An 18,089-nucleotide genomic window follows, 5' to 3' on the forward strand; every position below is an offset into this window, starting at 1 on the left:
TAACACAGAATAGTTCAAAATCTGAGATAACTTTAGAACATGAAAGTGAACGCTGTCTCCATTTGGCCCAGCTGAACACAATAAAAATTCAGCCTGGGGTTTATTCATTTAGTGAGGGAAATGGATGAGGCCCCAGGAAAACCAGTCTGAAGAGCTCATCTTACTCACGCCCCCTGGGGTTTGCCTTTTGGATGGCCCCACTTCCCTCCCTTCCCTGATCTTCCCTCATCTCTGCTGCCCTTACCTCCAAGAGTTGCCCTTCTGTGGCAGAATAAATGCTAGTTCTCTGATATGCATACAACCCTCAAAGTTTAAAGGAATAGTTTCACTAAGTAAATTAAAAGAAACACAAAAACAAGCCAAAGCATGGGGATGCTTTCTATGAAATTACAAACAGGGGCAAGGTTGATTGCTAAGCAGAGCTTGTCCACGTGTTAACCCAAGGGTGGATTGGAGTTGGTCTGTGGGGCCTGGTGGGCTTCCCTGCTCTGGAAAGTTGTCAGAGTGTGGGCTTCAGGCCTCTTCTTCTCTCACTTCCAGCCACCTTCAGTCCTGAGTGGCTGCCCGTTTTAGAAGTAAGGCTCTAGGTACCTGGACAATTTCCCCCTTACCCCCTCCATTTCTGTGGTTGTGCTGAAGAGAAGCTGCTTCATTTCTAACTTCGGTGCCTCAGCTGGAGCTCTACGGCCTCGCCTTCCCTCAGTTCCTCTAGTTAGGAGACCTGAGGAGATGCTGCCGCCTACTCCCCATGTCTTCTGTTGCAAAGCCCACACTCCCTTTTGGACTGTCTGTGACGTTTGCTTTTCTGTCTGAGGGAGGACACTCCAGCTGCTCATTTGAACAGTAGAGATGGGGAGACAAGCCTTGGACAGCTCCACAGGCTGGCTCAGGGTACAGCCCACCCACTTCTCTGAGATGTTTCCTTAGCTCCTTGTTCAGATGGTCCCAGGGGAAGGGTGGGACTTTTGTTTCAGTCTTTTAATTAAAGTCCTATAGAATATAACATTTTAAACACACAGTGTGCATGTATAGTTTCCACCAGGAACTAAGAGGGTGGTTGTATTTTAGTTTAATGCCCACTGTAAAATGATTACAAAACTCTTCTTGCCATATGGGCTGAGAGGGTTAGAAAAGAAAGATGTGATGACACAAAAGTGTGTCTTTGTTAATACTCCTGTATTAAGTTAAATCTATGTAGTGAATCTCTCCCTCTTTTTAATCCAACAATTCCTTTTTTAAAAAAAAGAAAAATTGAGGTAATGTGACTTTAAATCAAAACAGTTTTCCTTCCTAAAAAAGTTTTCTGGACACCTTGTATTTTTTTGTTTGTTTCTAACAAAGCAATTCATAGCACTCCGATAACCATTTGAGACAGAAAAACTTAGAATTGCATGTTCACAGAACTGTGCAATTTTTAAACCACAAAGGAAACTCAGAGATCCTAGAAAACTCTTCACTGTATGGATGTGGAAAGTTACAGGGTTCCCCAAGATTACAGAGCTAATTAGAGGCAGAGCTCAGATGAGAACTGGGGTTTCCTGGCTCTTCATTCAAAACTCTTTCGAATATCACTTCTCAAATTCTTCCTTAGGGAACGTAATTAAATTATTCGATAGATGTATCCTGTGGTTTGAAACATGAGCTATTCCGTGTTCTCAGCTCCAGTGGGGTCAAGGTAGCTGGCACTGGTGGAAGGAAGGTATAGCCCTGGCCAGGTTAGGGTCAGGAATTTAGTTAGTTGAGAAGCATTTCAAGTTTAAGCTGGAAAAACAAGGTTCCTGGAGGCCATCAGGGAATAGAGCAACCGATGAAGAAAACCCAAACCCATTGCCATTGAGTCCATTCTGACTCATGGTGGCCCCAATGTGTTACAGGGTAGAACTGCTCCATAGGGTTTTCTTGTCTGTAACCTTTCTGGAAGCAGATCGCCAAGATTTTCTTTTATGATGATGCTGGGTGAGTTCGAACTGCCAACCTTTGGGTTAGTAATCAAGTGCAAACCATTGTGCAATGCAGGGATTTATGAAGAAGAGGGGTCAGAAATGCCAGGAAGCCCCAGGAGTTGGCCCCCCAGGGGCATAAGTGTGGTACCTGGGTATGTCCTGTTCAGGTGACTGCCGCCCTGCCCCCCTGGGCCAAGGATCCCACATTTAGTTGCTCTCCATGTATGGCTCATAGCCATAAAAGTGATCCCATATTTTAGGATTATTTCAACCAAGAGAAAAAAAGTTTTTAAAATAAAGATACTCTCTTTGAAATTTGTTTTTCTGAAGTAGACTTAGAGATGGTTGTAAATTTTACTCCTTGTATTTGGTCCAGGTGAAAGTCTGCACTTCTTCAACTCATTCCTGTAACAGCAACAACAAACGTCCGGTAAAGATTGACCTGGGGCTGTCAGGTGTACGGATCATTGGATAAAAGCCCTTTGGGAGCAGCCTTCAGCCCTTTCTTCTCCTCTAGCAGTTGTACATTTTCCCTTTGAATTACTCTTTTCTAATTTTTGTGGAAGTCCTGATAAGATTCGTGCAGAGTACAAAGCTAAGAGAAATCAAAATTTCTTTGTGTTGGAGACTACTAGTGTTTAGGCTAAGGTAACTGAACTGACCAAAAATAATGTAGACCCTATTGTAGGAGCAACAAGAGGGCTTTTGTTTTAATTATTTTTTTGAGGTGAAATTCACAGGACATAAATTAGCCATTTTAAAGTGAACAGTGCAAATCTTGCACCCAAAACAGCCACTCGGGGGCTTTCATTTCTAAATTATGTCTTGTGCCGTGAGATACCTATCCCAGTGGTTGTCTGAGATGCTAGCTATGTTTAGATTTAATTCTCAGGTCCCTATCACACTTCATGGTGTGAAATATTTTTTCCTCCCCCTTTCAAATGTACAGCTTTCCGAATAGAATGGAAATAATTTATCCCAAACACAGGAGTAATGGTATCCATGAACGTCCCCCTGATGCTGATTTACGTGATGTGAGTACAGACGCTTTAGTGGAGTATGATTTTAACTGATGGAAAGATAGAAAACAACACCAAACCCGTAAAAAAAAAAAAAAATGTAAGCTCACTGTTGAGAAGGGCTTTCTTGTTCATTGAGGATAAATCTCTCGGTATTGACTTGGATTCTGATATAAGCCAGATAGACAGAACTACAGAAATTTAATGTGAATCGGTTTGGCATAGACTATTAGTGGAATGTGACTTTTAATACATTAAATTTACGGAGAAATTAAAATAGAACGTTTACTTATGCCGTAGTCTTCCCTTGTCCTTTTCCTTAATGGACTAGAGAACTTTTTCTAATAATAGAAAAGGAAAAAAAAAATTATAGGCAAGTAATGGCTGGTTAGCAATAGGTTCCTATTTTTATCTCCACTGACCACTTTATTCATTCATTCTTGAAACATTTATTGAGTACTTAGCACAGAGATGCAAATAGAGAGATTTGTCTCCTGCCCTCAAAGGAACTGGCAATGTGATAGTATGAAGAAAAGGACATGTGTTCACAGGAGAATTTTAGATAATGGAATCAAAGTGGAAGGCTGACAAGAATTTAGGCAGGGCTTTGTGTGTGTGTGGGGGAAGCCCTGGTGGCGTAGTGGTTAAGAGCTATGGCTGCTAATCAAAAGGTCGGCAGTTCGAATCCACCAGGTGCTCTTTGGAAATCCTATAAGGCAGTTCTCCTCTGTCCTTTAGGGGTCACTGTGAGTCAGAATCAACTCGATGGCAATGGGTTTGGTGTTTTGGTTGTGGTGTGGCAGGGGTGGGAGTTATAAGATCACAAGATCCAGGATTAGATCTCCATTGTTCAAGTCCAGGGACTGGATTTGGTCAGCATGACCAGAGTTGATCAGGCTTAGGAGGTCTGACGTGTAGCAGCCAACCTCACGAGAGAAGCAGCCAGAACACCATTTTATTAATGTGCGTTGAGGACTATAATTAACGAGCAGATAAGAGTGCGCTCATTGACTGTGCATTTTTTCCTGTTGTTGTTAGCTGTCTTTGAATTGGCCCCTGACTCACGGGAGCCCTGTGCAGAAAGAAACAAAATGAGCCATCCCTGTAACTGGCTACATCTCGGACTATTGTGATCCATAGGGTTTTCATTGGTAGATTTTCGAAAATAGATCTTCAGGCTTTTCCTCCTAGTCTGACTTGGCCTGGAAGCTCCACTGGAACCTGTTTTACGTCATAGCAACACACAGGCCTCCGCTGACGGATGGATGGAGGCTGCGCACGAGGTACATTGGTTGAGAGTCAAACCCCGTGTCCCACTTGGAAGGTGAGAATGAAAGCCTCAATGGGAAGTACATGCTAAACAAGAGGCTTGGTGAGGCTGTGTTCAGAGCAAGAGCAATGAGTTGGAAGCCCTTGGCAGCAGTTCACATCAAACGGTGACTGCTCTCTACTTCATTGGTGCCAAGGGGCTGAAATAGTCCCCCAGTAGGTTTCAGCCTGTTGGGTCCTGGCCTTGTCTTTTAAATGGTGAGAGACACACTGACAGACTTTTTCCAGTCATGCAAGCCCTGTTCTTCCTGTAGGCCCTGTCTTCCTAGAGAGCTAAAACCATTGATTAGGCTATAGACTAATAGGGTTTTATTGTTGTTGTTTAATTCAACTTCAACTAGAGTCTAGGAATTTTTTCCTTTGACATAGGAAATATTTTTAATTCTAGGGTTTAAATTATTTTTTTTCTCTTTTTGCAAAGAGCTAGTCTTATTATGTCTTTTGCTTTTTTTAATTTTCCAAGGGTAAGTTTATCTCCCATTTTCTTTTCCTTTTGTACTGAATACAACTTATATTCTTCCTGTACAATTTCCCTTGAACACTTTTTTCCTGAGTTCACTCTTTATTGATGTCCCCTCCTCCTCCCAGTCAGACTTAACTCCGCTATTCTCCCCTCTTATACCATCCTATGCCTACCCCTACTGTAATAATTTATTTCCTTGTCTTTCCTCTTTTGTCAGACTGTAAGCTCTGTTAGAACAGCAACTACATATTACTAAACTTTACGTCTTCAGCTGCTAGTTCAGTGTCTGATAGAAAGTAGGGACCCAGTAAAGGATTGGATGGAGTGATAAAAGGGAAGGAGGGTGGGGGGGATGGATGGATGGACGGACGGACGGAGTGATATTTATGTTGAAGCCTTAAATGATCAGTAGAATGCTTTTCAGTAAGAGAAGCTGCTGTAGTCTACTGTGGAGATCCAACAGATTTTTCCTCTGTCTTACTTGACCTCTCTTAGGGGATTGATTGGGTTACGAGGATACCAGATTGCAGCTAGGCACATCCCCTCAGTGCTTCTGCCCTGCCTCTGGACTGTGGTTAGCATTTGAAATCTGTTTTCATGAAAATAGCATTATTCTTCAGTACTTTAATTTGGAGGTGTCCCTAGTCTCTTACAATCTTATTTTGTTTATCTGTTGCTGAGTAACAAACCACCCTAAAGCCTAGTAACTTAAGGCAATAAATTCTTATTTTTCTCAATTCTGAAATCTGGCCAAGACTCAGCTGGGTAGTTCTGCTTTACTTGATGTCTGCGGAGGCTGCAATGTCTGAGACAGCTTCTTCACTCACATTGTGGTGCCTCAGCTGGGATGGCTGGCCACCATCTTTCTGTCTCTATGTGGCCTCTCATTATGGATACCTTGGGCTTCCTCACAGCATGGTCTCAGGGCGGTAGAACTTCCTACATGGTGGCTCACTTCCAAGGGGGAGGAAGTGGAAGCTGCTAGTTCTCTTCAAGGCTAGGCTTGGAGCTGGCATAGCATAGTTGCCACCTGATTTTATCGGTCAAAGCCAGCCCAGGTTCCAGGGGAGGGGAAGTAGACTGCATCTTTTGGTGTGAGGAGCAGCATTCACATACAGGGAGGGATGGCCACCATCTTTGGGGGATATCTAGAAGAGTTGATATTATGTGGTTCAAGAAATACACATGAAAAATTAGTATTTAAGCTAGGTGTGGACTAAAGGCGCATGCTTGGCTTAAGTGGCTGGTTTTAAAGAAATGCATTAAGTTTATTTGGTTGAAGTCTCTTGGGGAAAAAAGGGTCAGTCTGGTGAGAAGACTATGCTCTGCCCAAATCAGGGTTAGGAATTGATCGGTATTGATTAGTGAGTAAACCTAAGATGAGAAACTCTGTTAAAATGCAAGTCTCTTTAATTATTAAAGTTGTTTTCTTTATAAAGTGAGAGCATAATAGCACTTGGACTCATGAGAATCAAAAAGACCATCTCCTTTCAGCCTTCTCACCTCAGAGGGGTGTTTGGAAACATGTCACATTGTCAAAGCTTGTTGAGTTGGTAAGTCCACTGTGAAAGCTTTGTACTAAATTTTCCTCCTTCATAGCCCTGCTCTGGGAAGTGGGCTAGAAATGACCCCCCAGGATCCCTGTTTCTTGACCTGAGCCATTTTATAAATGTCTAAACAATAAAATCATCAGTTTCAAAAACCTTGAAAGACCCAAATAAATCAAGACAAGGATGCAGTAAGTGGTGATATAGAATATATCCTTTCTTGAAGTGTACAGAATACCTTAAGCAATTCCTCTTAGCTGGTATCACATCTGATTCATAACAATTTCTTTTCAGCTAGTATGGTGCTTTGTAGCTTTTTTAGTAGATCATGCCCCTGTTCAGTGCTTAGGGTCACTTATCCCCACGGCATTTCATGAGACCAGGTGGGTAGTAAAGGTTGTCACCTTTTGTCTATGGCAGAGTCCCTGGGTGGCACAAATAGTTAACACGCTCAGCTGCTAACCAAAAGATTGGAGGTTCCAGTCTACCTAGAGGTACCTCAGAGGAAAGGCCTGGACATCTACTTCCGAAAAAATTAACCACTGTAAACCTTATGGAGCACAGTTCTACTCAGACACACACAGGGTCTCGGTGGCTTGGAATCGACTTGACGGCAGCTGATCTTTTGGTCTGTTTATGATATTCCCAAAGAAACCAAGACCTTGAGTTTTGAAAGCTCCTTTAGAACTGAATGGATCAGTTTATTGGCAAAGGACTCTGCTGGAGAATGGAGTTCCTTCTTTTCCCTCTTTAGAATGAGGGAGCCTTATCCTAAAAATAGAGTTTAAGATTGCTTTGAAAGATACACATAGTATAGTAAGGTAAGGGTAAATACAGGCGAAGCAGACACAGCACAGAGAGAAAACGGACAGGAAGTGAAATTGTTGTACACAAACTCCACACCGTGACGTGCTCCCTCTGCTGCAGAGGCAGGGCCACGGAGTTGACTCAGAGCTGCCTGCAGCCAGAGGAGAAAGGGAAGCAGCCATAACAGATGCTGTGAGATCCCAGCTCGGTTAATTCGCCACAGAGAGCCAACAGGAGAGGCTCTGTTAGCAAAATGCCTTCATGTATGCTGTCTTTATGACTGTCATCTGTTACTTGTATCCAAGGATTATAGTCCACTGGAGGAATATTCTAGAACCTGCCCTTCCGAGGCCTGAAGCCCAATTTCCTCGTACTGATGCTGTTATTGGTTGCTGTCAGTCTGTGGCCAGCTCACGGTGACTCCATGTGTGCGGAGTAGAACTGCGCCATCGGGCTGTCAAGGCTGTGGCCTTTCAGAAGTACATCACCAGGCCTTCCTTCTGAGGTGCCTCTGGGTGGGTTCGAACTGCCAACCTTTTGGCTAGAAGTCGAGCACTTAACCCTCTGCGCCACTCAAGGGGTAGATGTGCTGCTACCTAAAGTCATGAGGCATTTCATTATTTAAAAATAAATATTTTAGCCACACACAACAAAAACAATTTAATGTTGATAGGAGAAGAGATAAAAAAAAAACAAAACCCAGTGCCATCGAGTCGATTCCGATTCATAGCGACCTATAGGACAGAGTAGAACTGTCCCATAGAGTTTCCAAGGAGTGCCTGGCGGATTTGAACTGCCGACCCCTACGCCACCAGGGTTTCCAGGAGAAGAGAGAACATTCTCAAATTCGCAGTTAATAGGTTCATTCCACAAATACTGGGGACCCAAAGTGTCTGGGTACCATGCTCTTAGGCACTAGAGAGATGGCAGTGAAGAACACTGGATGTAAAAGGCAAATTAAAACAAGTACAATATTTTACACAAATAACACCTGGTATATACATTTTGCTAGCTGCAGAGCCTCCTGGCACATTATTTTCCTAGGCGTGCTTTGCACATTGTATGCGGGGTTTGTTATTTCCGTGGGCACGTTATTGGTGAAAAATTTGGTGAAAGCTAATACTGTGGGACTAGATCAAGCATGTGGAAGAAGAGAGGGGAGTTAAGGACCATGAAAGGGGCCCCTAAACCTGCCCTACGGTAGTAGGAAAAATTCCCTAAAGGGATTACTGTGCCTTTGATTTAGAAAAAAGTGGAACCCATTACCCTGCAAATAGGGGGACAAATAGAGCCTCTCGTATGGGACACAGGAGAACGCGGCCCCAGCTGGTCAGAAGTGCAGTGACTGTATCAGCGCCGGATCCCGCTGCAGAGCCTGGGCTACACTTGAGGCTAGCTCCTTTTGATCTTACCCATCTCCTTGTGCTTTTGTCCACAGACTGCGACCCTCAGGCGGCAGGGCAGATACATGTGCCCCACAGTTCCTGCCAACGCCGAGCAGGAAGCCCAGAGCTTGTTCGTTAGAGAGGTAATTTCTCTTCTATGCTGATCTGCACGTACTGTTAAGGTCGTTTTTTCTGTAACCCCCTTTTCCTTAAGTCTTAATGATTATCTTCAAGGAAGTGTCAAAGAGGTAATTACTTTTTTATGATGGAAATTTAAATATAAGCATAACAAGGGTTTCTCAGAGTTTGAAATTTGGACAGAAATGTCAACAGGGATCATTTTCAACTCCAAAACATGGATTCTACCAAATTTACCTCATTGGTTTAAAATAAGGGGCACCTTGTAATTGAACTCACTTGCTATCTCTGTAGGAAGCTTTAACTGTCTTATTGATACTATTTTTAATAGGGACCCAGCACACACATTTATGTATTTACTTTATTTATGTGTTGTATTTATAAATTATTTTTAAGACTGCTCTAATCTTTATGAAGTGCTAGGTGATAAGAGTCTGACTACCCCTGCTCAGTGTGTAATGACTCTTACCCTTGCTTGAATATACAAATAATAATTATCTCGTTAAGGAGGAAAGGGAAATTACTGCATTTAGATTACTTGTTCTTTCTTAATAATGTGTGTGTTTCTTCCTCCAGGTGCTTTTAGGTAGAATGAACTAATCAGGACCTTTAATTTTGTCCACTCAAGTGCTCCCACATTTAAAAAGAATAGATTTTTATCCCCATTTTCCTAGTTAATATCTAGATGATAAGTACGCCCATCAGTAACTTTGCCCACTACAGGAAGCTGTGCTTTTAGAACTGAAGGTCAGTTAAAACAACAATACATAGTTTCTGTTGAGATATTGGAAAAAATGGAATATGTACTGAATGTTTCAAGATTATGTTCTCTGTCCTTAAAAAGGAAGTCCCTGCCTTACCTTCTATGCCACTGTATTAGTAAAATTAATTCCAGTAAAACATGGCCAGAAAAGTTTATGTGTTTATTGGAAACCTGGTGGCGTAGTGGTTAAGTGCTACAGCCGCTAATCAAAGGGCCGGCAGTTCGAATCCGCTAGGTGCTCCTTGGAAACTCTATGGGGCAGTTCTACTCTGTCCTGTAGGGTTGCTATGAGTCGGAATCGACTGGAGGGCACTGGTTTTTTTTAAGTGTTTATTTTAAAGCACAAAGTGGGCAACTTGTCCCCGGGGCAAAGTCTGGCCTGCAGCCTGATTTTGTAAATAAAGCTTTATTGCAGCACTCCAAGCCCATTCATTTACATATCATCTAAGGCTTCTGTCCCAGAGACCATGTCACCTGCAAAGCTGAAAATATTTACTATCCAGTCTTTTACAGAAAGTTCATTGATCCCTGTTTTAAAGCACATAGCAAAATTATTTATTACCAACTCGCTTCTCCCAATTGATTGAAAGACACAATCTGTGCAGCTAGTGCTCTGTTAAATTCTTTAATCCTTGAGGCTGAGCAATAACTGATTCATCCCCTGCTGCTGGAGCCAACATAGCTGAACCCCCTAGGGACTCTTCCACTTGGGTGGAGTGAAACAACACTTCCTCTCCATTCCCTGGTCCAGAGGAGAATTACCTAATAGCTTAAAAAAAAAAAAAAAAAAAAGGCTTCAAAAACTGTTCAGTGCAACTTCAAAATATTACTGAATTTCAAAGGTTTGAAAGGTTAATTATGAAACCAGTCAGTCAGACCCCCGTCTCTATGCACACACAGTTCTCTGTATACTGGTTTTTGATGGAACACAGGATCTCCTGGACTTTCTATATCCCCAGAGGGCAGGGGCTTGCCTTACTCTGTACCTTTGTGGGTGCCTACCCCTGGTCAGCAATGGCTTGTTAAATGGGTAAATCTCTGGGTACTTAACCTGGTTAATCATATTTTTGTGGTTTCTTATAATTTTAAATGTTTAGGCATTATAGCTGTCTTTCTTACCCATTTTGCCTATGATACTAAAAATCTGTGGACTCAGTTGTTCCATTTATAAATGCATTTGTGATATACAAGTTTATGCTTTATTTTCTAATTGGACAGGTACATTTTGGTGTTAAGAATGGTTTTAATGTCCTGCAGGAGACTTTGGGAGTACAACTTACCACACCACAGAAATTAGTTGTAGTGATTGATGCAAAACCACCCTGGGCTTGGCTTTGGCCTCTGGAACGAGGGGAAGAGGAGAATGTCCACAAGGCTGGGCCGCTCATAGACCTCACTTAGCTGTGCGAATGGGCAGAGAGGTAGTTGTGGACAGTCCCACACCAGGGATAATTCTGAAATCATACTGGTTTGGGAACATAATTTTAAATGTGAGTGCCTGAGGTTCTTAAATGTAAAATGCTTTGAAAAATTAAAATTGCATTTACCAAAAGAAAATACTGTTTTTAGTATTTGTAACTGCATAGCAAAGAAATTAAAAAGTTCAGTTCCTGCACCTGACCTTGCTCTTAACCCTTCTCTGCTATTTATTCCACCTCTCAGAATGGTCATATAAAAAGTGTACACTACCTTCCCTCTGCAGCCTTGCTGGTGAAGTGCTGGGCGTAGAGCCTGGTACAAAGTAAGCAACTGGCTGTTGATGCTTAGGGGTGTATCTAACTTCGTAGGCTGTTATTTTTATGAGTTTGGGTGTGGAGGAGAGTGCTTCAGAAGGACTTTAGGTCCAGGCTATGAACTAGATAAAAGTGTTGGCAATATAAACAGTGAAGTGACATAAGCAGAGAATTTGCTCTTGGTGTTAATTACAGCCAAAGTCAAATAAGCTAGATAAGGCATAAGTTCATTTAGCTACCTCTGTGTTAATTTATCCATTCTTTCTTTTTTTTCCTACACTGAAGTCTGCATATGTTTAAATACTCAAGAACTGACGATACAGAAAATCATTTAAACTAAGCTGATATTAACTAAACCGAACTCACCTATTGATTTGGACTCCTTTGTATTTGAAGATCTGGTAAATGCAGGCTTCCTTACAATCTTAAGATTCTCCACACTTCTTGAAGGATCCTCATGGGTAGATGAGTGAAAAACACCGTGCTGGCCCATTGAAGCCATCATGTACTGAGGTGGTTTACATGCAGTCTCTGTAGCTTAGTGTCGTTAATAGAACCCTTGGCAATCCTTGGAGTGCACTGTACGTTATACAGTATATGTAATTTCACATATATATATGAAAAAGCAATAGTGTCACTGTGAAATAGAGAAAACTTTCCTCCCAGTAGCCTCACTCTGTGTCTTTTGCACATTAACAATGTACATCTGGCAGTGACGAGCCCTGAGGTTGGAGGTCAGAGTAACACTGGCTGTGTTGATTAAGGTTATGTGTCATCTTGGCTGGGCCAAGATTCTCAGGGGTTTGCGTAGTAATACAATTTGGCAGTTATGTAGTGATGTGGTCATCCTCCATTTTGTGATCTGATGTGGTCATCCTCCATTGTCCCATAACAACCTGGTCTTTGGAACCTAACTGTGTCAATAAGTGAGGAGTGGGTGTGTTAATAAATACCATGAAAGTGTCTTTCTCTCCAAATTTTCCATTCACTTTCATGTTCTAGTGAGGCCATGTGATTTCTTAAGAACCAAGTGCTTGTAAGTCAGAAACAGCACATCCTTCTGTAAACGCAAGCAAGATTTGGTAAACTGTCTTCCTGTAAAATCTGCCCTCAGGTCATTTATGATGATAAAGCGATGCTTCTCCCAAGGGTAATGTTTCAAGGGATCAGGGTGTTACGCTTCACAGGAGTCTCTGATGGTGAAATGTCCTGGTTGATGGGGAAGAACTGTTTGACATTTGTACGGCTGTGCGTCCACAAACCTTCTCAGATGTTATCCAGAAGTCAGTGCGTAGGCGTTTACATAGTCTCAGTATTGCATTTATTTTCTTTTTGCCACCTATACTTTTTCATTTTTTTTTTTTTATCTCCCCCACTCTAATAGTGCATCAAAACCTATAACTCAGACTGGCACGTTGTGAATTATAAATATGAAGATTACTCAGGAGAGTTTCGGCAGCTGCCAAAGTGAGTAAATGTTAGACCACACAACATGGGCATATACACATAAAGAAAAATCTTTGTACTAAAGTGCTTAGGGAGGTATGTAACGTCATATACAATCAGTGTAATTGGGGAAAATATTTCTAGATGATTTGTGTATATATGGTATAGTTACTGTTTATATGGCCATTGATTATAGGAATCAAACCTTGTACTCTGGTATTAGTACCAAAAAAAAAAAAATCTGTTGCCATCGAGTTGATTCCAACTCACAGCGACCCTGTAAGGTAGAGTAGAACTGCCCACATAGTGTTTCCAAGGAGTGGCTGGTGGATTTGAACTGCTGACCTTTTGGTTAGCAGCTGAATGCTTAACTGCTACGCCACCAGGGTTTTCCCAGTGTTAGTAGGTGGCGATAAACACATGGATAGTTTAATTACACCCATTGAGAAAATAGAAATACATGAAATTTCTTCAGTGAGAAATAGGAAGCAAAGGAAACGGAAGCATGTTGAAATATGGCGCAGTATGCTTTGTCTTTAAAAAAATACTTTGAAGAGACTTTTAAAGACCATTTAATGTAAATTTTATATTAAAAAAATAGTAAATTGAGGAACAAACATTTTCCCAGGCAAATTTCTTTGCCCCCTATACAGTATTAAGTCATTCTGTAATGTACCAAAAGCCAAGTATGTTTAGATTGATTAGTGGTAGTTAAAGTGAGCCAGAGGGAGGTCTTGACTTGAGAGGATAGCTGCTGTAAAAGTGTACGTTCTTCAGTGGCGAAGTTGGCACATTTAAGTATCATTGACAATGAAAATTGAAAGCATGGTGGGTTGTGTGAAAAAAGTGGGCATCACTAATGGAAATTTTACTTGAGAACCAATTACTGTGTTTTCCTTTGTCTCTGCTGCATCTGTGACTTCGGGAGAGCCTTTTATCCTATTCTCAGTGGACCTAGCTGTTTGTTTTTCCTCTTTGTGTGGTTCAGCCACTCCTTAAGGGTGTTCAGCCAACTTCCCACGTGTCTTCTTTTTAAACCTCAGCAGAGAAAACTCCCTCCTAGCATTGTCTTTTCCAGATGAGTTTGCTCTTTAGTTTTATATTTACTTCAATACTCATTTGGGGATTTTAAAATTTTTAAATTTGATTGGGTTAACCCATCTTCGTTGATCATCTTGTTTGTACTATTCTCATGACCAGAAAGTAATCTAGGTTGTAAGATACAGTGTGCTTTAAGATATATACTTTCAACTGCTGGTGGGTTTTACTGTTTGACATTAGCACGAGTTTCCAACTGTGTGATGAGAAAGGAGGGAGGATTGGAACAATGGCTAACACATAGATTCTGTGAAACCTATTCTGTGTAACCTCTATTCTCTTTGATCTCCGTACTCCTGTTTCTTCATCTATTAGGTGATCTTAATAATAGTCCCTACCATCGAAAGGATCAAGTAAGATAGCACACGTAAGGTACACATAACAGTGCCTTATACCCAGTGTCCCGCCTTATACATAATTAAAAAAAACCGAAACGCGTTGCTGTCAAGCCCATTCCAACTCATAGTGACCCTATAGGACCAAATAGAACTGCCCCACAGGATTTCCAAGGAGTGGCTGGTGGATTCAAACTGCCTACCTTTTGGTTAGCAGCCGAGCTCTTAACCACTGCGCCACCAGGGCTCCTAGTACATCATAACTGTTTAATAAATGTTGGCTTCTATTATTATTGAGGTTGTATTGTTGTTGCTCACGCCTTCATATTAACGACTGTGGTTCCAAATCACTTTAAATGCAGTGACTCCATTTTCCATTTTTATCTCATAAATCCCATATTAAAAGTTATTCTACCAAGTCTTTATTTTTTAATGATAACTAATCCACTTTTCCCATATTTTGAAACTCCCGACAAGCCAGGCTGTCTTTTCCACATAGCTTTTTGGAGCTCTCCAGCTCATTTCTCGGGCCACCCTCTTTGAAACGCGGTGGTATAGTGTTTTTATTCTTCCTCTGAGTGAGCCAGCTTTGGATTTATTAAATACAGATTCCAATGATGGACGAAGAAATGCAAAGAGTCTTCATTGCGTGGGTGATTGTAAAACATGGTTTCTGTCTCCCTTTTAAAGCAAAGTGGCAAAGTTGGAGAAGCTTCCCGTTCACGTCTATGAAGTCGATGAGGAGGCTGACAAAGATGAGGTGGGATGATCATTTACTGTTATTTTCCTTTGCACTTTGGATTTTAAAAAGTAGTTTATTTTACAAACGCAGAAAATAAATGGGAAAGTTACCAACCGTTAGCTGAAACAGGAATTGCAATGTTTCTTGAAACGGGAAGAATTTTTTAAAATGTATTGTTTGATTGATTGAAATACGGTCTCTGTTTCAACTTGACTGCCTAGCATTTCAAGTTCTTTGGGTCCTGTTTATTTCTTTTGAGAACGTTTTCAAAGACTTGGATCAGATTTGGTTACATTGTTAAAATATATCAAGATTACTTAGACTTTAAGTTTAGGTTGTTTTTTCAACAGGATATCTTGAAACAAACAGGCAGCCAGTAAATCTTTAAAAATAGTGTTTTTTCAGTGATTGCTTTGAGTGAGGTCTACAGTATCCAGAAGGTCTGGTTTTAACAAGCTCACACCCCCTAACCCAAACCCATTGCCATCGAGTTGATTCTATGTCGTAGAGTAAAGCTGCCCTGTGGGGTTTCCAAAGCTGTAGTCTGTATGGAAGCAGACTACCACATCTTTCTCCCATGGAGCAGCTGGTGGGTTCCAACTGCCAACCTTTCAGTTAGCAGCTGGGCACTTAACCATTCTGCCACCAGGGCTCCTGCTATTGGTGAAGTGATTATGGGTAGAGAAGCGTGTATATAGGGCATTAAGGTGAGTATGTCCACCGAGCAAGGGACGCCTAATAAAAAGTTAATGCTGCCCATTGATGCATTTCTCATTTTCACCTTCTTGGTATTGGGTGCCCCATTCTGAGTTAGGTCCTCTCCTCCTTTTCTTAATTATTACCAGGGCCCTAATGTCAGACACTCTTAAACTTTAAGTGTCCACGGTAGCAAAATATTTTAGATGAAGTAATTCTGGGAAGACTAAGTAGTCGTTCAAAATGAATGACAGGGTATTAAGAACTTGGTGATGGTTAGTAGAACTTGGTGATGGTTAATAGTAGCAGGCAGACCAGTGGAAATAATGCACATAAAGGCACACAATAAGCTGTAGAATCCTAGATGGGTACATTATTTCTACTATTTCCAGTGATAATGGAAGAAACAAGAAAGCTACCTGTATTGAGAGTTCCCAAGATAAAGCCTGAGACTGGTCTTTCTGAAATTGATTACAAAGGTAAAGATTATAATCAGAGGCCAGTCTTAGGACATATGGGCTGGGTCGCCTAATAGCCGTCTGTTCCCATGGTACCTGTTGAAGTATATGTACCAGGCACAACCTTAAAGGCACAGAGGAGTCACAGGGAGTAGTTGTAGTGTGTGTGTGGATGGGGTTGAGGTCAGGGTGTGGTGGATATGACAGATTGTTTATGGTGCGTATGCCTAACGTATTTGTAGCAGCAGCTGGCAGCTCTGCGTCCACCTTCTAAAACCACACTCTCACACCTTGGGGTGAAAACTTGAAGAAAGATGTTTCTTTACTTCTCTAGTTGCTTTGCGTTCCCTTTTCCGACTCCCCTTTTTTCCTGTCTTCCTGTTTGCATTCTTGCCTGTCTCCCCGCTCTCATTTTTGTTCTTTTCCACATCATTTTATCTCTCCTTTCTGTATTTCCTCACGTTTCCTTCCTTTCTTTATTCACCTTTCCCTGAACTAAGCTCTGGGACGGTTTCCAGGAATTTGCTTTTGTCCTCCAACTCTAGGGGAGTGTAATTTGAAAACATTTTTCCTGAAACCAGTTGAGACCTTACAACTTGAGTGGTCTAGCATGGTATGTACTTTCTGTGGTTCATTAAACACTTAAAATTTGGACTGTAGCTAACTTTGCCTTCTGCTGGACGAGGGTTTTCAGAAATTAAACTGGTTCTTCTCTTTTCCTGCTAAAAAATAAAAAACAAACCTGTTGCTGTCAAGTCGATTTCGACTCATAGCAACCCTACAGGACAGAGTAGAACTGCCCCATGGGGTGTGCAAGGAGCAGCGCATGGATTCGAAATGCTGACCTTTGGTTAGCAGCTGTAGTGCTTAACCACTGTGCCACCAGGGCTCCGAGAAGAAAATACCACCTACCAGGAGCTAAGGGACTTTAAAGTGACTTCTGGGCGTTAGCTCCATGTAATTACTCCAGCAAAAAGACAAAAGGTAGCTTGGCACGGGTTGAAGGGATTGTCTCATTGTCCAGATTCACCGCGAATAACATACAGCAACAAGGGGAGGCTGACGGTGGTGGTGGTGTCCTTCTCTCCTAGGATGCTGCCTCCCTCGGTTCTCAGAAAGGTGGGATCACCAAGCACGGCTGGCTGCACAAAGGCAACATGAACAGCGCGATAAGTGTGACCATGAGGGTAAGGAGGCTTGCCACTCTGTACCCCATTATTAAACCCTCTTTGCTGTAGGCCTGAGATGAATGCTCAAGAAGAATGGGTGTGCTGCTCTTCCTGACAAATAGGACCCTGTCTGGTTAGTAAGGGGCCTCCTGGTGATGGCACCACTGTTGGTGCAGACCCTTCCAGTCGCTTCTCCTCATGCCCTCTGACCGCTGGCGCTGGCCTCTGACCGCTGGCGCTGGCCTCTGACCGCTGGCGCTGGCCTCTGACCGCTGGCGCTGCCCTCTGACCGCTGGCATGAAGGGACCTTCATTTGGCTGATGTGAACCATGTGGCCATTGACTCCAGCTTTGTTCTCTGTTAACTACAACAATGATGCTTGCCACTCCCAGAGCATCACCGAGAACCTATCTTTGAAGCTAAACCTAAGCACTTCTGTGCAGGTATGCCATGACAAAGCCAAGTAAAGCCAAATTTGAGAGTTAAGGAAAATTGGTTAAATTTGAAGAGGATTACAAAAAGTTTTTTTTTAAAAGGTAAAGGTAGTGGAAAAGCTACTCAAGAGAGAAGTAGGAGCAGAGAAAGGCCAGCATTAATAAAGAGAGGAGAAACTGTGGAGAGGAAGGAGGTAGGACAAAGAGGGAGATGAAAATTCAGCCAGTGGAAATGCTGACTGGCAGAACCCTGAGGCTGGAAAACCATTCACATCGCGAGGCAGAAAATAGTCCCTCTTCTGCGTGAGCAGGAAACCCTGGGGATTGTAGAAACTTTCCATCCTTCTGTGTGCCATCCCAAATTGGATGGTTATGCAAAATCTTATATTCTGTGGGTTATAAAAATGACCCATGGATGTGAGTGAGCCACCTTCTCAGAACCGAAATGCATTACAAGTATTGGATGTGACGGAGAGCCAAGGTATCCAGTTACCTGGAGAACTGGCTAGAGTTAAATTTGTTTTGGAGGGAGTGGAAGTTGTTTTTGTATGTGTGCATAGTTGTAAGTCAGTTAAATTGTGCCT

The 18,089-nt window shown here is 42.1% G+C and overlaps 1 protein-coding gene across 19 annotated transcripts in view; it reads left to right on the forward strand.

Annotated features, from left to right (window-relative positions):
• Window positions 1-18,089, forward strand: part of DOCK9 (dedicator of cytokinesis 9) — a 345,105-nt gene that overhangs the window by 165,496 nt on the left and 161,520 nt on the right. For 18 of the 19 annotated variants that reach the window (XR_010318170.1, XM_064269962.1, XM_064269966.1 and 15 more), the window contains 4 exons: window positions 8,547-8,636; window positions 12,512-12,594; window positions 14,697-14,766; window positions 16,994-17,089. Coding sequence is in view for 17 of the 19 variants with exons in the window: in XM_064269962.1 (XP_064126032.1) it covers window positions 8,547-8,636; window positions 12,512-12,594; window positions 14,697-14,766; window positions 16,994-17,089 (339 nt within the window). In the remaining 2 variants the exon portion in view is untranslated. Of the gene's footprint in view, window positions 1-8,546; window positions 8,637-12,511; window positions 12,595-14,696; window positions 14,767-16,993; window positions 17,090-17,119; window positions 17,987-18,089 lie in introns of those variants that run through there. The other variant, XM_064269971.1, reaches the window with a different exon arrangement.

The sequence above is a fragment of the Loxodonta africana genome, chromosome 17, assembly GCF_030014295.1.
Source record: "Loxodonta africana isolate mLoxAfr1 chromosome 17, mLoxAfr1.hap2, whole genome shotgun sequence".
In the NCBI taxonomy this organism is placed as follows: domain Eukaryota; kingdom Metazoa; phylum Chordata; class Mammalia; order Proboscidea; family Elephantidae; genus Loxodonta; species Loxodonta africana.